The 22,621-nt window shown below is 48.4% G+C and overlaps 1 protein-coding gene across 4 annotated transcripts in view; it reads left to right on the top strand.

Moving 5' to 3' along the window:
* Window positions 1-22,621, top strand: part of ZFYVE21 (zinc finger FYVE-type containing 21) — a 58,685-nt gene that overhangs the window by 18,533 nt on the left and 17,531 nt on the right. For all 4 annotated transcript variants that reach the window (XM_063948513.1, XM_063948514.1, XM_063948516.1 and 1 more), the window contains exons 2-4: window positions 15,289-15,339; window positions 16,490-16,658; window positions 18,298-18,373. In XM_063948513.1, the coding sequence (XP_063804583.1) occupies window positions 15,289-15,339; window positions 16,490-16,658; window positions 18,298-18,373 (296 nt within the window). The remainder of the gene's footprint in view (window positions 1-15,288; window positions 15,340-16,489; window positions 16,659-18,297; window positions 18,374-22,621) is intronic.

Raw genomic sequence — 22,621 nt, 5'->3', positions numbered from 1 at the left:
CACAAAGAATTTCTCCCATAGAATCTTGGCAACAGTTGTGGCTTTTTGATCTTTGGCTGGGTAGGCCTGGGCGTACCGAGTGAAATGATCTGTCACGACGAGAATATGTGCTGTGTTGCTTTCATCTGGCTCTACAGAAAGGAAATCAATACACACCAGCTCTAGTGGCCCATCACTCGAAATGTTTTTCAATGGTGCAGCTCTTTCGGGCAGTGTTTTACGCAGAATGCAAGTCCCACAATTTCTGCAATATTTTTCAATATCAGTCTCCATCCTTGGCCAATAGAACCGATCGGCAATCAACCCGCTTGTTTTCTCAACACCTAAGTGCCCATGTTGGTCATGTAGGGCATTCAGTATAGAATCACGATGTTTATTTGGCAGAACCAACTGTCTTCTTACTCTACCATCTCGGTGGGTAGATTCCCTATAAAGGAGGCCTCCTCTGACCATCAGAAATTCTCTTTGCCTGTGCAGTAAGATGGCTTCTTCTGTTTTAAGGGCCTTTGGCCCCAACCTCTCATTGTTCTTTATCATCCAATAGACCGCTCCTAGGGACAGATCTTCTAGTTGATCACTTTTCAGCTGTTTCCTACTGATCCTCTGCAGATCACCCAGTTCAAACTGACTCAGCCAGCAATAATGTTTGGGCAGTGCCGCTTCTGAAAGTCCCAATGCAGTGACACATTCTCTCACAGGTGGCACCACCACTCTTCCTTCATGGCACATACCTCTTACTTCTGGAGCAGGCACTTCAACCCACTCTTCTTCAGGTGATTCCGCATGTCTTCCAGCCAACCTGGACAAAGCATCAGCATCAATGTTTCCTTTGCCAGGTCGGTACTTCAGCGTGAAGTCATACACAGCCAAAGCTGCCAGCCATCGATGTCCTGTGGCATCCAACTTTGCTGTAGTCTGGATGTATGTCAACGGATTGTTGTCAGTATGGACTTCAAATGTAGCACCATACAAATAATCATGCAGACGGTCGACAATGGCCCATTTTAATGCCAAGAATTCCAGCTTGTGCACAGGGTAATTCTTTTCGCTGGGTGATAGGCCTCGGCTAACATAGTGCACAGGCCTCATCTGGCCTTCTTGTTCTTGGTAAAGTACTCCTCCGAGTCCATCAAATGATGCATCTACATGAAGAATGTATGGAAGGTCAGGGTTTGCATAGGCGAACACTGGAGACTGGGTAAGACCCTCCTTCAATCTCTTGAATGCAGTTTCACACTCTTCTGTCCATCTTTCCCCAAATAGGTCATTAACACGGAGAAAGTGTTTATTTCCTTGCTGGTTCATCCACCCCTTCACTGGTGGGTACCCTTTGGTTAATTCTGTCAAAGGCTTGGCTAGTTTCGAATATCCTGGAACAAATCTTCTGTAGTACCCACAGAACCCCAGAAAAGACCTCAGTTCCTTTAGTTTTGTGGGCCGTGGCCACTCTTCCACAGCTTCTACTTTGGCTGGGTCAGTGGAGATCCCTTCTCTGCTGACAATGTGCCCAACATACTTGACTTGACTTCTGGCATAGTCGACACTTTTCTAAAGATAGCTTTAGCCCTTTACTCTTCAATCGGTCAAGTACTTTGAGCAATCTCTCGTTATGTTCTTGTAGAGTCCTCCCAAAAACAATCAAGTCATCCAGATACACGATTACCTCACGGAAATTCATGTCCCCCACGGTCTCATCCATGCACCTCTGAAAGGTGGCTGGGGCACCTTTTACCCCCTGTGGCATTCTCTTGAACTGAAAGAACCCTTCAGGGCATATGAAGGCTGTCTTCTCAGCATCTCCCGGACTCATTAGAATCTGGTAGTACCCACTCCTGAGGTCTAGCACAGAGAACCATTTGCTTCCTTGCAGACAGTCAAGTGCCTCATCAACTTTAGGCACTGTGTACTGGTCTGGCACTGTTCGCTTGTTAAGAGTTCGGTAGTCCACACACATCCGGATATCACCATTCTTCTTACGAGCCACCACTATTGGAGAGGCATAGGGACTCTCTGATTTTTCAATGACATCATTCTCCAGTAGACCTTTCAGATGACTTCTTACATCATACAAATCCGCAGGGGCCAATCTTCGTGACCTTTCTCGAAAGGGTTTTTCATCGGTAAGACGAATCTTATGTTGGACCCCTCTAGCCAGCCCTAGGTCCCAATCTCCTAGGGAGAAAACATCTCTCCTCTCTAACATTTCTTTGATCAGTCTGTCTAGATCGGCTTTCATGGCATCTGTACCTTCAAAGCATGGTTGGAAACTGTCTGCAACCAACACACTCTTTTTCTGAGCTTCTTCTGCCTCCTTTTTTCGATAGGCCGCCAGGCATACAGGATGAATGGTGAGCGTCTGGTAATATTCCTTTCCACCCTCCTCTGCACCATTGGGCTAGTGTATTGAACAAATGGGCATTGGTTCCTATGATAGCTTGCACATCTCTATCCTCTTCTTCTGGATCGGGACACACAAGGGCGACTACTTGCACTTCTTTTTCAATCCCAGCCACTTCTCTTGGGAACTTGAGGTCCACTGTGATGTATCCGAGATATGGATAGCTCTGTTCACTGAGGCCCCAGATGGTCAGCCCAGACAATGGATGTACCTTGACATCAGACAGATTCTCACGAAACCACTTCTTGAACACAATGGACACCTGGGAACCACTATCCAGTAGAGCCGTACACCTCTGTCCATTCAATAAGGCAGTCACGTGAGGCGCTGGACCGACTAGGCCAGGTGGCAATATATTCCAGGTAGCAGGTGAGTTCCCCACAGCATTGGTACTAACTTTCTTTAGGGGGCCAGAGTGGGGTCTTCTGGTCCCCCTTTCTCGTTTCCCGAAGGCTGTTCAGGTGGTGGGGATTGCTTATATGATGACCTCTGATTCCATCTGGCTGGACACTGTCTAGCTATATGTCCAGGCCGACCGCACTCAAAACATCTTCTGGGGTCACCTCGACTCTCTAGTTGTATTGGAGATGATGGATGCGAAGGCCTTGGGGCCTCCCTAGCTGTCTGAAGGGCTAACAGACGGTCTATCTGTTCCTTCTGCACTTGAAGGATCTTCAGTAACTCCACCTCTTTTGCACTGGTTTCCTGCTTCAGGCTAACAGTCTTTATCTTTTTGGCCACACCATCTCTAGCTTCGATTATAGCTTCCTCTTGTTTGACTTCATCGATTAGCTGGTTGAAAGAAGGAGCTGGGTTTCTAGTAGAGTCTCCCCGGAGCTTCAATGCAACTGGGTCTAAAGACAGTGCTCCTCTTAGTAACTGTTGCAGGCGACTCCCATCTACTTCACTGAGGGTCATTCCCCCTTTTTCCTCAATGCGGTAAATTAGCTTGTCCAGGCGGTATAGATATTTGGACAATCTCTCCCCCGGCTCTTGACAGGTGTTTCTTAACTTGTAAAGGAGGTCAGTGGCATCTTCTGATGTTCCAAACTCTCTTTCCAGAGCCGCTAGATAGTTCCGTGCAGTAGCATTAGGGTCACTCCGACGAGTGGCCTGCACAATCTCCATTGCTGGACCACGTAAACTCTCCACTATCCGTTGTCTCTTTGCAGTCTCAGGACAGTGCCACTCTTCCATGTACTGGATTGCAGTGTCTTTCCACACCTCATAGGCATCTTCTCCAGTTGGAACAGGTTGGACACCTGAGAAAGGTCTCAATCTCCTATATCCACCATCATACTGGTTTCTTCCCAGTTGCTCCACGAGTTTATTCATAGCGACCAAAAATAATCGACTCTGCATGTCAGAGGCTCCATCTAGGCCCAGAGGTGAATCATCTTGTCTTCGAATGTCAGGGGACTGTACAATGGGGCTCCTTGCCCTCTCTTCAGTAGGACTTGATTCTTGGGCAACTCTCATCCCCTCACTTGGCTTAAGAGGCAACACTACACTCCAACGTTTGCTTCCCTCATATGAAAAAACAGCAGGGATCAATCCTCTCTCCAACACAGCATCGCTCTCTAGCAGCACAGCATCATCCCTCCTGCCCAGTACATTTGACCTCTGCATCCCTGTCCGATCTGCAATCATCTTGGTAACCTCCTCATCTGGAACTTCCTGCAGTTCACCGCACAAAACAAAACAGCATTCTGAATCTTTGGATAGTTGTTCACACCAACCATATACTTCTTCTGGCTTCAAACTAGCCATGGCGCAAATTCTGAGTTAGCTGTACGAATCTCAGCAGTGCCTCCACTGTAACACCCCTTTACCTGGGCTTTCTGGGTAATGGTGTGTATTTAAACTCTTCCCGCTTTGCAATGCTTCTCACCTTGTACTTCTCTTGGTATTAGTGCCTCCACCCGAATCTTGACGTGACGTGCTCTTCTGGGAAGTGTTAAATTTTGGAAACACCAGAGGGAGACTCGGGAAACCCTCTGCCCACCACGTGCTTAGACCGATCCCACTACAGGAATATATCACACGGATATGTTGCAAAAGCCACTCTGGCACATTTATTAAAGGGTCTGGAATAGCAATTGCTTTTATGCATTTATATACAAGGGACTATAGTAGATCAATAAAAGAGGACATATACTAAAGGCATAGGAACATGTTGGTCAGTAATGCACACACATATCTAAAGGGTGTATAATGCAGTAATAAGAAAAATGAACATAATACATGAATCTGCTTTCTCCTGTCTGTCTGTCCCTTCCTGAACTTCCCTTTTGTATGCAGATAAAACCCTGGCCTTTGCAATCACTGACTGGGTAATGACAACTTAAAACAGCAGTATAACAAGGAATTTCACACATACCACATACAGCATTAGACAATACATCCCCCACTATAGTGCACTGTTATTTCAGAGTTCCTTATCTTCTGCATGCTATAGCTTGACTGAAAAGGTACTTTAACAGGTTCCAATTGGCACTTTCAGCAATGCTGGTACTTGTAGTTCCACAAACTGATTCTTGGTGAAATCACACACTTTGTTAGCTACTATTTATCAGTCTTTACCAAGAAACATAACACTGTAAACCGTTACTTATCTCACATTCCTCCAAAGTGTGTCCCTCTGCAAACTGTCCTCTCCGGGGGTCGAAAAGGAAGGTTTGAAATGCATTATCCTCTGTAGGCCACTTAACTTCATCAGACTGGGGTTCTCCCTCTCCGTAGGGCTCTTTCTGTACAGTCACGTGGACTTCTTCCCCAGTATTCTCCAGTCATTGTCAGCTGCATCTTGCTATATTCCAGACATGGTTCCTTCTCCCTCCTTGGCCATCTCCTCCTCCACTCCTCTGGACAAAAGCATTCCATTCTCCACTCCCCCCTCCCCATGCCCTGTTTCTCCACCCCCCGACAGCCTCTGCGTGTCTCTCTGTATATCCTCTGAAACCCAAGGCTGTCTGGGAGATGTAGTCTCTAAACACAAAATGGCCGGTGTCCAATTTCACATTTGCTGCCTGTCATAAGCGCTGGGCGCTACACAGATAAATTTGGTTTTCTTGTCCCTTGATCTGGGACAAATGTAGCATCTCTTACGCTGTCCTGAGTGGTACTGGGTGGTGCATGGAGCTGACGAGAATGCCACAACTGCGAATGGTCTGTTTCACATCTTATACAAAAATATTTATATTACATGGAAGGTACTGTGGGGTCTGTTTGACCCCAAATGGAAATAAACAGACACGCAAAGTAGCCAATGAGTGCCACATTGTTAGGAAAAAGGTCACTAATCGTGACAGTTTAGAAAAACATGGGTCACAGAGGAATGGGGTCACATACACCCCATGGTACCACATTGGGGTAAAGATGCCTGTTGCATCCTCAACCTTTTTGGAGCTTACATCCCCTGCCCTCTGTTGCTTCTAGTGCATTATCGCTCCCCTGGGATGGAGTGTACGTTCCCCATCCGTTTAGAGAATGTTTGTGATTTGAACTGCGGCACTTCTTATGCACGGAAGACACTGGGGTAAAATTTACTAAATTATTGATTGTTAACCAATTGAAAATTGATTTCAATCAGTGTTGGGTTTCATTTGCGAACAGGTGATTATTTGTTGTTGGTTTTTTTAATTTAAATATAAATAAATGTGTTTTGACCCTGAAAGTACAACATGGAATTTTGATAGATTTTAAATCGGTCAAAATCGACTTTTAGTAAATTTCCCCCTGGCAATCAAAGTGCCTGTCTAGCCCTCTGGGCTTCCAGGAGCCTTCAGTCTATGGGGGTCATTCCTAATTGATCGTAGATGGGGTTGTAGGTACTGGATCACAGCTCCATCTGTTTGTAGCTTTTTAGTACTTCTTCCTGTTGCTCATAAAATCCCCACCCTAGAGACTGCACGCATTGTGTTATGTGTTCTGCACTTATATTGTCGGCTTCATCTGGTGCGAACGTCCTGGTTGCAGCTTAATCCTGGTTATGAAATCCAATAAAGCTAAACTACTGCTGAACTACAGCTGCCAGCATGCTTAGAGATAGTTAGCTAGCTGACTAATGTACAGTAGCCAGCAGCACCACCGTTATTATACTTCTAGTCCCACTGTCCGAACAACACACAATCTTATTTCCCCCTCTCTCTGGCATTCCTGATGTCTCTATTTGCACAAGTTGTGTGTGTGTGTGTGTGTGTGTGTGTGTGTGTGTGTGTGTGTGTGTGTGTGGGAGAGGCGGAAGGACGGTCAGTGTCTCCTCCTTGCATTTCTATTTCACTCATTGCTGATTATTCCATCTGTGGCGTCCATAAGATGTTCTGCAGCTGCATGGTGATAGTTAGCAATGTGCAATGGTTCAGGCAAAATGGTTCATATTTATCAAATCATCTTGAAAACAAAAAATATTTTCCGTCATTGCAGTGATTAAAAAGTTTATCTAAAATTTTGGCCTAATTAGCAAATACGAAATAACTTGGTACTTACCGCATAGATGGCCAGCCTAGGGCCTAATTCAGACCTGATCGCAGCAGCAACATTTTACTCTAATGGGCAAAACCATGTGCACTGTAGGTGGGGCAGATGTAACATGTGCAGAGAGAGTTAGATGTGGGTGGGGTGTGTTCAAACTGAAATCTAAATTGCAGTGTAAAAATAAAGCAGCCAGTATTTACCCTGCACAGAAACAATGTAACCCACCCAAATCTAACTCTCTGCACATCTTACATCTGCCCCACCTGCAGTGCACATGGGTTTGCCCATTAGAGGAAGATTTTGCGATCATCCTTGAATTAGGCCTTAAACCTCATAAAAAGCTTATTTACCCAAGTTTGATCTTTGTTTCATGTAGTTGCATGGCTGGGCTGCATCCATTCCTTACATAACTGCTCTGCATTTGGGAGAGCCCTGTCCTCCCCACTACATTGCGCATGTGTTCTGTCTCCGGCGCAGCGCATTCACATCCTGCTCTTTAAAAGACTCCCTCATAGCACAGACTGCATTCAGTCTCTGTTCCCTGTACCCGTCTTACGACAGATTGGAACCAGTTCTGGCTGGTGATTTACCCTGCAACTAAGCTTGTATTCCTCTGCCTGGCGGGCGAAGGGTGCTGCGCAGGTGGGGCAGAAGCCTCCTACTCCTGATGCCCTCATAGCTGGCTGTACATTTAGCCCCCACTATTTAGTTGCACTTTTGGTAGAACTTTTACAGTCGCGTGGAATTGTGGCCGCTTCGGAATGTCTGCAGTGGTCACTCGGCCTGTGTTCCCTTTGGAGGTGTGGAATTGAGCATAGGTGCCCACACTTCCTGGTGGCCTCAGTACTGTGGGGCTGTGTAACATGGTCCTTCCCAGATTCTCCCCTTTGCAGTGTGAAGTACTGCTAGTTCAGAGACGGCCCTGGGAAGAGATCTGGGCTTCATCCATCTGTACCATGTGTTGCAGGAATTGGTGCCTGAACATCATACTTAACTGGGACACTCCATCGCTGGATGATTCTTGAGAAGAATGGTGTCTAAAGTGACTGCCGTAGAGGTACCTGCTGAGCAGAAGGGAGTTGGCCCTCCGGGGAAGTGTCCAAGCTTGTACCCCAATCGGCCTAGCGTTACCAGATCTGTCAGATGTCACAGTATGGGTCAGACACATCGCCTCTGATGCATTTACTTACATCTCAGACAAGGGAACGTGATTTCACTTGTCATCATCACTGGCAAGATTGGTGGTGAAGTCTACCCACTGTTTCAGACTAGCCATGAGCCATAGTGCTCCCTACTGAAAGCATTACCCTTGTAACTGCAGCTGGCTGCTACATCTGGAAGAACAATTTTACACCCTCCCCCCCACACACACACACACCCCGAGCCCCTTCATTTCTGCAAGATTGAATGCTCTCAGCAGATAGCTCACCACTAGGGCTCTGTATCAATCCAGTAAAAGGTGCAGTCCTTGTCTCTGTAGACACCTCTAACAGGCTGGGAGCACCTACATGATTGTATACCATTAGCAAATACAATTTGTCCAGCACACCCTCTCTACCCACCTCTGTCTGGAATAACCCTGATTCCCCACAAGGCTCTACCCTCATTTGTACCCACTCTTGGAGAACGTTTTGCGGAGGCCTGAGCTTTGTCCGTGGTTTCCTAGATGGGAAGCAGTGGAGATCTGTGGACTCCCTTTCAGAGAATTCTTACCTGCCAGAGATAGTTTCTTTGAATATTTACAATTATGTTCCTGTGTATATACGATACCTAGATCTCTGGTGCTTCAGGGCCTAAACCCGTTTGAGCGAATCTGTTACTATACCCCTCATAGACCAGGTATGATTTCTGTTTTATAGTCATTACTTGGTGCACATACACTTGTGAGATAATTGGTGCTAACCTTCGATTTCGACCGCCTCTGTGAGAGAAATGGAAGGATTGTATGCACATTTTAGGTACCTTGAAACGCGATGCGCGGGCACGCCGGTCGCATCTCGTGTCTCAAGATATTAAGTGCTGCACTTAATATTTACCGAATCGCATGGCGATCACATGTGTTTTAAAAACACATGCGATATATCGCACTGCAATGAGCGATGGTCACCTGCCGGGAGCGGACGGAGGCTGCTCCTACTCGGCGGTGATGTGCCCATCATGTGATTACCATGTGATCGAACGCATGGTAATCACTTTGGCAGTTCAGGTGCAATTTCATTGCACCTGACCTGCTGGTGCGATGCCCCACAAAGTCTTGTCGCGGGGCATTGCACAAGTGTATGGGCACCATTAGATCTGCGATGCAGACCCCTCTTTGACCTCATGACCTTTACTGGTAGAGGGATCTGGGGCCCTAGACAGACAAGAACCTGTAGAACAGGATTAGGGATGGGGTCTCCAGGGCCTGTGCCTCTACTCTGATTAAAGAAACCTCATATAAAATCTGTTCTAGATGGTACCTTTTACCTACAAGGCTATCTAGGATGTTCCCTGCTTCCTCACCGTTACGCTGAAAGGGATCTGGGTACATGGGGGACTTTATCCACATTTGGTGCAGATGTCCTATTATCTCGCAATTTTGGAAAGCTGTTTGTAACCTTATTGAACAGATCTTAGGTGTTCACGTTCCCCTCTCCCCTTGGATTGCCCTATTGAGCCGTCCTATTCCTGCTCTGCAGTCCATTTGTGTAAGAAGCTTATTTCACATACTCTTAATGCTGCTAAATTCCGGATGAACCTTTCCCCACCTCCCCTCCACATTGTGATATTTGTCTATCAGTATATAATGATTGCCGTCTGGTTTCCTCTCTTGGTCCTGGTTTCCCCCTTATAGGCACCCTGCTCTCTTCCTGCCCCCAAATCTTTTTCTTTCCTACATTTTACCTTTCAAAAGGTGAAAAGGGTTTTTATGAGATGACTTGCTGTTGCTGTACTGTTCTTCATATCTACTACTGTGTAGGTGTTATTCTTCTCCTCCGAGCAGAAACAAGGAACACAGGAGTGCGACACCCAATTCCGGCTAATTGCAGTAAAGTACATTTTGGGGGATTACTACGTTTGTATTAATGAACACACCTGTAACTCTGAGGACAATGTAAGAGCTGATTATGATGTAACGAGCATTGCCTTTTATCACCCTGGTTTATGGGCGGAAATGCTGCACAGTAAAGATGTAACTTGTTTGGCATGGTCATAATTACTGTTTCACAGGTGACAGGAAAAATCCAGTTAGTTTGGTGCAGTTGGGGAGAGATTATTTTTATTGCCCCTCAGTCGTGACTGCTGTTCAGCTAGTGTTTGTGTTACTGTGTGCTCTGTGCCTTTGGGGTGATTGTTGGACAGGGGATTCAGCGATTGGGTCTGTCGTGTTGCTGGTGTTTCATGAGCGATGCTGCCTATAGAGATTTGCGCATGATTCACAGAGAGAAAAGCCTGCTGGCCGCAGGATCATTACCCATCAGGACAACACTGGGTGAGACTCGTGCAGCATAAGCAATAGTAAAGTTCCCCTACACAGCACGGATGTATCTAGCGGAGCGCCTGCCCTGTGATTGGTTACTGAATGGCTCCGCTACATGCTGATCTCGTTACTGTGTTGTTTCAGAGCGACTGTAACTTTCATCTATTAACACACTATTGTTCCAGCTAGCCATCTAGTTGTACCTGTAGTCAGGTAATGTATAGGAGCAGGCAGCAATTGGCAGTTCCGGACATGGTCATTCATTGACATCATTTGTATATAAGGAATTATAAAAGCTTCGGAGAGAGATATATCTGTCCCCTACCGCAGCCTAACCCCAACTGTCCCCTCCCGCAGCCTAACCCCAACTGTCCCCTCCCGCAGCCTAATTCTAACCCCAACTGTCCCCTCCCCGCAGCCTAACCCCAACTGTCCCCTCCCCGCAGCCTAACCCCAACTGTCCCCTCCCCGCAGCCTAACCCCAACTGTCCCCTCCCCGCAGCCTAACCCCAACTGTCCCCTCCCCGCAGCCTAACCCCAACTGTCCCCTCCCCGCAGCCTAACCCCAACTGTCCCCTCCCCGCAGCCGTGGCCGGAGAGCCCCAGCCACGAGGCAAATGGCCGCCCAGGCACTGAAGGGGTTAACCCCTAGTGCCCGGCGCCATTCTAAAGACAAAGGGGCGCTTGGCGCCAAATTTGAAATGTGTTGTGGGCACTAGGCGCCGTGTTTTATTCATGTAAAAAATGTTTAAATTGTATTTTAAACTGTGCCGTGGTCCCGGACCCCTCCGGAGACCACGGCAGGGAGGACAGCCCCCGGCGCGCTCAGCAGTGTGTGCGCGCCGGGGGAGAGGAGGCAGCTGCTGACCGCCGGAGTCCGGGAGCTCCGCTCCCGGCAGCGGTCAGTGTAGCCCCGGGCGCACTGGAGTGTGCGCGCCGGGGAGAAGGGTGAGCGCTGCGGCTGGGAGCTCGGCTCCCGCTGCAGTGCTCTCTGTGAGAGCCGCCGCTGGGGGCCGGGAGCTCTGCTCCCAGCGCCTCAGCCCAGCCCGGGTGGCCAGCCGCAGCAGCCGGGACGGACGTCCCGGGCTGCTAGTCGGCGAGGGGGGTGCGCTGCAGCCCGGCTCCCCGCCGGACGCTGCAGCGAGGCCACAAGACAGGCGCCGCTCAGGGGGGACCGGGCTAGCCGGCTCCCTAGCGGCGTGGGTGAATTAGGCGGGCGAGCAGGCTGATGAACGCTGGGGTCCGGGAGCTACGCTCCCGGCGCCCCAGCGCCACAACAAAGCCAGAGTCACGGCGGCCGGGACAAGTGTCCCGGGCCGCCGGGCTTAGGTACAGGGGGGTGCGCCGCTGCGTGCGGCGAGGCCACTGATTAGTGCCACCCTGGGGGGACAGGGAGAGCCAGCTCCCTGGAACCCCAGAGGCAGAAAAGCAGGCTGGAGGATGGGGGAAGCCAGCCCCATACCTCCAGCACTGAGAGGGAGAGCCCTAGCAGCCAGGCTGCAGGGCTAGGGAAGGCACTGCAGTGCCTGAGTATGTAGAGTCTGTGCAGGGCACAGGCTCAGTGTATATTTAAAAGGGGAAATGTACAGTGTGATTTTAAAATGTAATGTATTTAAAGATAAAATGCACTTACTTGATTGTGTGTCCCAGGAGGGGGGAATCCATAGCTGTGCAGGCTGATGGATTCTCCCAGACCTTTTCCCTAAAAACGGAATGCTTTCCCATCCAGCCTCACAGTTCCAATGGGGACAGGGAGAAAGAGAAGCAGCTTAGCTATAAAACAAGCTGAGTGGTTTCTTGGAGCTCCATGGAGATCAGCCGTAGTGGACCAGAGACCTGGACCGGGGAGCCAGGCTGCCCAGCTCTGGAGCCCAAATCCAGGCTGCAGGCAGTGAGAAGGGGTCCCGGGCAGGTTTCTGGAAGTCAGTTTAGGAGGGAAAACCTCCCCCCAGCCAGACTGAACGGCACCGTGGGAGTAGCCTGCTCTCCCAGATGGGAGAGACAAAGGAGACCGACCACTCCCCACTGTCCATAGGGAACAATGTTGTGTGTGCGTGAGACCAGAGCATGCACAGCTCATGGGTAAACATTGATTGGTTGTACACCACAGGGCGGGCTTACCCCCTGTGGTAAGGGGTCTTGGAGAGGGATAAAAGAAGGGCAGTTGGCCCATAGGATTGTGTATTGTAACATCTTCTTCTGCTGAAACATCTTAATTGTATGCTGTTGCCCCTAGCAATAGGGAGGAGCCTTTTTAAAGGTTATTTGAGCAATAAACACCTTTGCCTCAAGAAGACTGCTTCATCTTGTGACCAACAGGGTTAGGCCAAACCTAGCCCCGTTCTCCGGCTGTCCAGGGAAGCACCTGACGTCTCCAAGCTCCGCCTTCCGCCAGCTACCGGTAGAGGCCTAGCAAGTGGCTAGTGGGGATTCGTCGACACCACACCGGTGTGGTAAAGCAGTGCGTCGGCACATACAGAGCAGAACCGTGGTTCCAAACGCCACGGCAGGTTAGGAGTTTGGTGGTGGCAGCAAGAACCCGCCCACAACGCAGTGGGTGGAGTCAGTAACAGGCGGTTACTGACGGTAAGCGGGAATCCCCTATGTGGTCAGGCCTCGTGCGGCTTGACCTTCCATTCTGTGCGCAGTCAACGGGACGCGGAAGCTGCGAGTGCTTCCGTACGGTATCGTCCTGTCACAGCAGCCTAACCCCAACTGTCCCCTCCCCGCAGCCTAACCCCAACTGTCCCCTCCCCGCAGCCTAACCCCAACTGTCCCCTCCCCGCAGCCTAACCCCAACTGTCCCCTCCCCGCAGCCTAACCCCAACTGTCCCCTCCCCGCAGCCTAACCCCAACTGTCCCCTCCCCGCAGCCTAACCCCAACTGTCCCCTCCCCGCAGCCTAACCCCAACTGTCCCCTCCCCGCAGCCTAACCCCAACTGTCCCCTCCCCGCAGCCTAACCCCAACTGTCCCCTCCCCGCAGCCTAACCCCAACTGTCCCCTCCCCGCAGCCTAACCCCAACTGTCCCCTCCCCGCAGCCTAACCCCACCTGTCCCCTCCCCGCAGCCTAACCCCACCTGTCCCCTCCCCGCAGCCTAACCCCACCTGTCCCCTCCCCGCAGCCTAACCCCACCTGTCCCCTCCCCGCAGCCTAACCCCACCTGTCCCCTCCCCGCAGCCTAACCCCACCTGTCCCCTCCCCGCAGCCTAACCCCACCTGTCCCCTCCCCGCAGCCTAACCCCACCTGTCCCCTCCCCGCAGCCTAACCCCACCTGTCCCCTCCCCGCAGCCTAACCCCAACTCACCCCTTCCGTAATCTAACCCCAACCGTCCCCTCCCCGCAGCCTAACCCCAACCGTCCCCTCCCCGCAGCCTAACCCCAACCGTCCCCTCCCCGCAGCCTAACCCCAACCGTCCCCTCCCCGCAGCCTAACCCCAACTCACCCCTTCCGTAATCTAACCCCAACCGTCCCCTCCCCGCAGCCTAATTCTAACTCACCCCTTCCGTAATCTAACCCCAACCGTCCCCTCCCCGCAGCCTAACCCCACCTGTCCCCTCCCCGCAGCCTAATTCTAACTCACCCCTTCCGTAATCTAACCCCAACCGTCCCTTCCCCGGAGCCTAACCCCGACTGTCATCGTCGTTGTACACTGTACAGAGAGACAGAGGGATTGTATGACAAACGTCTATGTATGTGGTGTAGGGGGGTAGTAGGGCAAGCTGCTGTGAGAAGGGGGGGTGTCTGGGGGGGGGGTCTTCAGTGTGCCGCCGGCCGGGATCCCGGCCACCAGCATACCGGCGCCGGGATCCCAACCGCCGGCATGCCGACACATATTCTCCCTCTTGGGGGTCCACGACCCCCCTGGAGGGAGAATAAATAGCGTGCATGGCGAGCACAGTGAGCGTGCAAGGGGTTCATTAGCACTCGCCCAGCTGTCGGTATGCCGGCGGTCAGGATCCCGGCGCCGGTATGCTGGCCACCGGCCACTCGTATTACACCAGTCTGGGGATGTGATGGCAGAAACGTTCAGATGGAGAGAAGCTGACTGGTCTGATATAAATGTTTATTTATACCGCCACATTAGCCCGGGTTATTGGCAGCTAATCCCAGGCCGCAGCTCATGTGAAAAGGTCCCCAAAAAATAACTCCGGTCCAATGACCGGGATTCCGACCCAGGTAGTGAACAGGATTGGCCCCGGTAAGGACAACGGTCAGTGTGAATGGGTGACCCGTGTTAACACCCTATAGAGAGCCAATAATTGGAGATATCATCTCCATGCGCCGGCTGAGGAGCGGCCCGAGCAGTAACCCAGGTCCAGCCTGCGATGTAAACTGGTTTCAAGCCGTTGTGACACTGCTTGATACCCGTGTTCAGTGACTGGATAGGTAACATTTACTGCAGAAGATTTAGAACGTCCAACGTGGTTGTAATCTCTTCTTTCTTGTGAACGTGACATGATGGAGACTAGAATACAAGGTGCACTTAGATAGCCGTTCCCAGGCTAGAACCTGGTAGTCAATCTCTTCCTCCTGTCATGATCAGCTGTTACATCTGCATTAATCGTCGGTGATAAGATGTACCTCATTAGCTGAGGCGCGGCCACGCTGGCCTGGATCCCAGCACTGGTCGCCTTAACCCTTCCTAACCCTTCCAGCGATTTGCTGATTGGTTTCCATCCGTGAGCCGTTCACTGATCCTGTCGCTGTCTGTGAACGCTGTTTCCTGGCCAATAGTGAACTTTGTACTATGGATGTCTGTATTGGTTTACTCTGCAAACATTTTGTATGGTGAAGCACTCCTTACATGAGCGGGAATCCTTTTCTTACACACGATGGCTGCAACATTCAGCAGCAGATGGGTTGTGGGCAGTAGTGTCATTCTGTGATGTCTATGAATATTCATTCTGCTCTGCAGCTGGAAACTAATAGGAATTCTTCATCTCTTCCAGTGCCCGCGATGTATGCATTGTGACGCCAAGTTTGACTTCATAAATAGAAAGGTAAGAAAATGGCCTTGGGGAAGGGCTGCCGAAAATGTGGGATTTTGTTTATTTAATTCCCCTTGCAACTAATTGACACAAACATGCAATAGGATAAAGGGGATGTTTTGCTAGTCTGTAAATGATTGTGCTGATAGTTTTATAATGCATGAGTGGCTCATGTAGGCACGGCATCGTCTGGCATTGTAAATGGGCAGTGGAAAGCGTGGGTGTCGGTAGGTGTTCTTAGCGCAGTCAGATCTGCCCATTGCCATTAAGAGTGAGGCGTTCATTCTGCCTCCAATACGGAGATAAGCTGTGACTGTCTCCCAAGGATGAATTACAGCCGTACCAAACAACATAAGACTTATTATCAGATTACCTTGAATGGTACCAAACGGATTATGTTGAATAAACAATTTTTAAATTGGGTGATTTACAGACCCGTAATGCTGTGTAAAATAATAAAATGTGTACTTTTCCATGCATATTTTACTAGGGTGTGACCTTGTAGTGGTAGCTTGTTTTATATTTCCCTACAAATCTTCTGCTTGTCCCTATGTCTTGAGCTGTGCATTGGGCAGAATGTTGACCCATTCAGGGCATCGGAATGAGCACAGCAGCAGCAGAATGAGCCCGCCAGGTGCCCCACGGAACGCAGCCGGGTGCCCCGCAGGACGGAGCAGGGTCAGAAAGCAGCAGGGTGCCCCGCAGAACACAGAAGAGTACTGCTTCTGCCAGACCGACAAAATGATTGTAGTTTTATATGCACTTTTATATAAAATCAAGTTCATCCAGTTTGTTAGGTTTCTGGGGGGATTTGGGTTTGTGTTAATAATCCTAATTGAGTAATTGTAGTATTTTCACAACTGTGCATTCATAAGAGGGTAAATAGGGGAATGAAACGGCTTCTTTATGTTAACAATTAATTATGATGAATTGGAGACACTACTCACTCCTGACAGTATGTGATAATAATAATTCTACACTGTGTAATAAACCTCAGTTTGTAGCAGTTACACATATACACACACATATATATATATATATATATATATATATACACACACACACACACACATATATATATATTATATAGTGTGTGTGTGTGTGTGTGTGTGTGTGTGTAAAATCACATTTGACCGTTGTGTGTTTTTCTCCCCACTTCTAGCACCATTGCCGGAGATGTGGTAAATGCTACTGTGATAAATGCTGCAGTAAGAAGGTCCCTCTGCCCCGCATGTGTTTCGTGGATCCAGTGCGTCAGTGCGGAGAGTGTTCCGTCATTTCACAGAAAGAGATGGAATTCTATGATCGCCAGCTTAAAGTGCTAATGAATGGTACGTAGTAATTGGGAAAAGCGCCATTATTACACTTCTGCGTTGGAATACGATGGAGGCAGCCTCGTTATAGGCTGAGCTAATGTGAATGTAGCCTGTTAGTCCCCTAGTAACCAGTGCCTCATGAGTATGTCAGCCCTGCAGTGTTGGCAGAGAAGAGAAACCTCCTGCCGCCGTTGCTCTCAGAAGGACCGGAAGGTCCCTCTGCCTCCCTGCACTCTCCCCATCTGATTGCCGTGCTGCCGATCACTACTGATCGGTCAGCACAGCAGTACCCCCCACCCAGGGGGTGCAGACAATAGCAGGCGCTGGGAAAGTGTAAACCAACCCCCCCCCCACCCTAGGCTCCCCCTTCCCCGTGTACCTGTCAACTGTCTTGGGGGTAAAAAGTAACGTTGTGATGGTCGCGATGTTACAATGTTACCGATCTTCCTGACCGATGTTCCGATGTTTGAGAGAGAATTATTTATTTATTTTTTTACTAAAATCATTTTGGATGAGATAAATTCATGTTCTCCACCTTATTCACTCATTATAAAAACGACAATTTCAGAGCGTTTTTTTTGGGGGGGGGGGGGGGGGGAGTCGTCCGTTAAAGTGGTCCGGTCATTTACAGGTGTGACCTGTATCTGGCAGTATAGACGTAATCTGTAGTTACTCTATTGTATGTTTCCAGAGCGCTGTAGATCTCTCTCTAGTCCACTTTTCAAGGGATTGAAGATGCACTGTTCAGTCCTGGAAAGCATCAGTCAGGATGGGTTATGTCCTATCTCCACAACGCTGGCTCCTGACGAGCCCTCAGGTGATCACAGGACCTTCTGTTATTTACATCACCAGGGATTACATCCAGAGCGGTTACACCTCCATCAGTGTCTGCAGGTTGTCAGCAGCGCCCTGGTTCCAGCATTATCTCTGGGCAACATGCAAGATAATAAATACAATATATAGGCAATTTGTCATGCTAGTGCGTGTTATGCTGGAACATGTAATGACAGGTCACACACATTACAAGCCCGCAAATGTACATCTCTGGTCAATGAGTTTGGTCTACAGTGGTTTTTGTTTGTTTTTGTGCGGGGGTTAATCCTTGTAATTAAGTCCAGTGACATTTCCATAACTTATATGCAGTGTTCCTCTATTCTTAACTCCCATGAGTAAGTTTGCATGTTTGCCAAGTGCTACGCCGCCTCTACAACATACATTGCCCCAGCTCATCTTACAGACTGTAAGTTGGCATTTTGCACAGCACGGGATGGTGAAACTAACAACATAGAATTCCAGCTTCTACCCCCATCTTCCTTTCTCCGCAAAACTTTATATTCACAAAACTTTCCCACAACTTTGTTCCCCTCTAATTGTAGTTCTGGTTGAGAGTAAATGGTAAGTAAATGTGGCCCAGATTTATCAAGCCTTGGAGAGTGATAACTTGCACAGTGATAATGTACTAGCCAATCAGCTCATAACTGTCATGTCACAGGCTGGGTTTGAAAAATGACAGTTAGGAGCCGATTGGTTGGTACTTTATCTCAGTGCAATTTATCACTCTCCAAGGCTTGATAAATCTGGGCCTGTATTCTTTGCATGTAGGTAAAATATGTCCGTATGACCTACTGTGTTTCTTTCCTCCTGTATCCGCCAGGCGCTGCCTTCGCCATCACCCAGGGATCTTCTGAGAAATCCGAGAACATAGTGTGTCGGCTTTCCAACAACCACAGGTGACTCTCTCCTTCCCGGGTTTAAGAGAAGCCTTTAGCTGTTTTTCCTTTTATCCGGTATATATTTAGGCCCCGATTTATCAAGCCTTGGAGAGTGATAAAGTACCAGACAACCAGCTCCATTTTTCAAACACAGCTGTGACATGGAAGTTAGGAGCTGACTTGCTGGTACTTTATCACCGTGCTATTTATCACTTTCGAAGGCTTGATAAATAGTGTTATATTCTTTAAGAGTAAATTTTGTAAGTCGCGGTCGCTGTCTAACGTGTATTGTTTGTTAGATACGCTATGGCGGAGCGTGTGTAACATTCTCTGGATGTGAAGAAACTACGCAGAGAGGATTGTACACTATCCCCGGCGTACGTCCGGCCGCTAACAACACATCATGTGAGCGACATTAGCGGTTCTAGGAATCTACAAGAAAAAAAAATCCTGGTGCCAAACTGCAATAGATATCCCAATAGACTAGCTGTAAAGAGTAGCTGCACACCTGCTGGGAGAATGCCACTTCTCTCACACATAAAGGTAGTGGGTGGCTCTGCAGACATCAGCCAAAATACCAATAGAATATCAGAATAGTGTATTGAATTTATTAAGAAATCACCTATAGATGTGTATTTAACAAAACCATACAAACCTGAAATATCATTGACACTACCGGTAATGTATTGAGATTAATGTATATATGTATTTGTCACCACACTCTCCAGATAAGTATTAGCCTTCTCTAGACATATCCGCTTGTGACATATGCTAGATAATATAGTGTTCATTATAGCACCCTGCACCTTTCAAAATCCGTGCAGTTCCTCTTCCCTGCCTGGGGTGTCGCTCTCTGCTGTGGTGCTTCTCAGCACACTGATCTGTTACTCAGTGCTGTGATACAGAGCTGTGTGTGCTGAGAAGCTCCAGAGCAGAGAGCGACACCTCAGGCCGGAAAGAGGAACTGCACAGGATTTGAAAGGTGCAGGGTGCTAGAATGAACACTATAATAGCCTTAAGTAGGTAATACTCCACTTTATGAGCAGCTAACTATACCATGGAAAGAGGAGTAGGGTCTCACCCATATATCAGAGCCTCACTGTGCAAATAGTGCAGGGTTTGAAAGTGTGAAACTTTCTTGAATCACGGCGCCCTAGAGTTTCTGCATTTTTTTCACATCACCCCTTATATAAAAGTTTTATTATTGATATATTTGGGGAAGAAAATGTTAAATTAAGTTAATTGTGCCTACCTGTCACCCTTAGGGTCAGATATGGGGTGTACAGTTGTGCTTCGGATTACACATGTCTTATGATTGGCAGCCATTGGCGCTGGTTTTGACTATCGCTTTGACCATAAATAATTTTATTTGGTTCCGGACCACCAACCCGCAGCACCCTAGGGTGTCTAGTTGCACAATTCGGGAAATGCTGGATTATAATATTGGAGCTAAACTATGTAAACATTAAAAAAGTTTTCTTTACCTAAAGCTTATAAATTCAGTAATTCCTCATTAGCACTCAGTACATGAATTAGACACACGAGGGCAATACTTTCCCTTTCCTATACATTATAGTGCTGCTCTATCAATGGGCAGCGTAAAACAACCAGTTACCTGGAGGTAAGTGTTTTCCGTCAGGAAGAAATGACTCCATCCTCCCCTACTGCGGGGGACATCCCAGATTAAGGGTTTGTATGGTAGCACATACTTTGCAAATAACATTATATTCAAAATAAATGTATATATTACATATAAATAAGGGTCTAGAAGGTGTATAATTTTTATATGCCTATTCTAGTATCTTACTTGCCCTATTTTAACAATTAATGGTCTCTAAGGAACAGACCCTAGGGCGGTATTCAAATCTCTACACCCCCTCTCACATCCTTTCACGCCCACCGCAGCTATTCAATTGTTTCTGCCAACGGGCACGATATTAACCCCCACTACATGGACGCGATAATGGGTGACAATTAGATATCGCCCTGTGATCTCCCGTCACTTTAGACAAGAGATCGGGCCGATATATCAATTGAATACCGCCTCTAGGGCGAAAGTAAAGTCCACAGACAGGTATATCAGGCTGATGGCAATACTGCCAAACTACCATTAGGAATGTTATCATTTGCTGTGGGAATTTTGTGCTTGTTGCTGGACACAGGGCCTAATTCAAGGTTGATTGTAGAATAACATTTTCCGGTAATGGGCAAAACCATGCTACACTGCAGGTGGGGCAGATATAACATGTGCAGAGAGAGTTAGATTTGGGTGGGTTATATTGTTTCTGTGCAGGGTAAATACTGGCTGCTTTATTTTCACACTGCAATTTAGATTCCAGTTTGAACACACCCCACCCAACTCTAACTCTCTCTGCACATGTTACATGTGCCCCACCTGCAGTGCACATGGTTTTGCCCATTACAGGAAAATGTTATTCTGCAATCAACTTTGACTTAGGTCCACAGATAAAGGAAAACAGAACATTTGTAGTTGGCAGTCTGAAACATTTAACCAGTTGAAAAAAAATTGCCTTTTTCGTCTTGGAATATAAAAAGCAGGTATTTCTCAATGGCTGTTATACAGCGACCAGAGCCTGTGTTTAGGTGTCTTACTACGACTTTTGGGGGTGATTTCAGACATTATCTGTACTGACTTGTTTCTCTGTCAGCGAGGCTGGTGGGACACTGGACCATGGAATTACAGGATGGGCTGAGGTTTGGCACTTCAGCTACTGTAACTTTAATTCTAAGATCCTCCCTCCTGCAGCCCCAGCAGGCCAGTGTCTTTTAGGCGCCTCAGGAGACCGGGCACGATCTAGACGCTGTCATTGTAGATGAATCTTTTTCTCCATTTGTAACTTTTCACTTAAACCAGGGAATTGTCTTTCTGGCTTCTCCTCCTTCAACCACTTCCCGGGACCTGGATAATCTGGATCTACCAGACATTGTTTGAGCTCCGTGGCTTTACTTGGACAAGACTTCTGCTGTATGGCGTACAGATTCTTTGCTTGTACTTTATGACGCAGCTACCTGGTCCTCTGTCCACACGTTGACCCGTTTTTATCTGCGTCAGGTGTACATTTCTCCAGTCAGGCAGCCTGAGCGATCCCTCCCCTGGGGGCGGCTGTTGAACGCCCCATGGCCAGTGCCTCACTAGCCTTGATGACACAGAAAAGAGAATTTTTGGTCACTTACCGTTGAATCCTTTTCTCTGAAGCAGGGTGTGGGACAATGTGCTCCCTCCCTCACATACAGGTTCCTGACTGTCATTTCCCTGCTGGTTTGTGTATCGGTTTCCCCCGGTTACTGCTACTCCTTACTGAACTCTTTTACAAGAAGTACTAGCATTGTGGGGTTGCAGGGGGAGGAGCTTAGAATTTAAATGACACTAGTTTGAGTGCCACACCCCAGCCGATCCTACAATCCCATGGTCCGGTGTTCCACAGCCGCCTTCAGAGAAAGGGATTCAACGGTAAGTGACCAAAAATCCCTTTTTGCAAATTAAGCGGAAAATTGTCCAAAAAGTCTGTCATGGTAAGTCTGACAGCGCATTATGTGGCCGACTGAGACCTTGACGATGATGTGCAAACATCACTATACACGCATGTGCAAGGTCCTACACTGTGTTCTCTCCAGAATGCAGTTTAAGACCTGGAATGGGGCGTCATCGCCGCATTTTGTGGGTGTGGACACTCCATTCACTGGAAGGGCGGGCCGCGGCTGCCGTGTAACCTCACATGCAGCCGCAGCGACCCTTTACTTGGTAGGTAGCGATATGCCTTTGCAGTTAGGCTGCGCAGGCAGAGGGCCACTCGAAACATGTGAAAGCATTGCCGCAGTGTGATGCTATCACATATCTAAGGGGGGGGGGGGGTGCTAGATCCGGCATGTGGGGCGGACTTGCTCTGTGCCGGGGCGTCCCCCCGCATGTAAAACAAATTGATCGTAGATTTGCATTTTTTCACACATCTACGATCAAGTCTGAATTAGGCCCTTAGACTGTTTTAACTTAACAAAAAATTAATATTGCGTTGGTCCATGGTGGCTGTGCCACTACCAGTTCTTAATTAACTGGTAACCCCATCGCCAAGGGGCCGCGCCCGATAGCTATGCAGTAACAGCCACGGGTGGGTTTCTTTTGTCTTAGGTTCCCAAGCCTTAAATGGGGTTCTCTTGCCTTAGGTTCCCAAGCCTGAATTGAGCTTCTTTATGGTTCTCAAGCCAGAACTTTTGCTTTAATTCATGGCAACAGAATTTTCATCAACG

Source organism: Pseudophryne corroboree, chromosome 12 (genome assembly GCF_028390025.1).
Source record: "Pseudophryne corroboree isolate aPseCor3 chromosome 12, aPseCor3.hap2, whole genome shotgun sequence".
NCBI lineage: Eukaryota > Metazoa > Chordata > Amphibia > Anura > Myobatrachidae > Pseudophryne > Pseudophryne corroboree.
The sequence above is the reverse complement of the archived record's forward strand: the minus strand, read 5'-3'. Positions and strand labels throughout refer to the sequence as shown.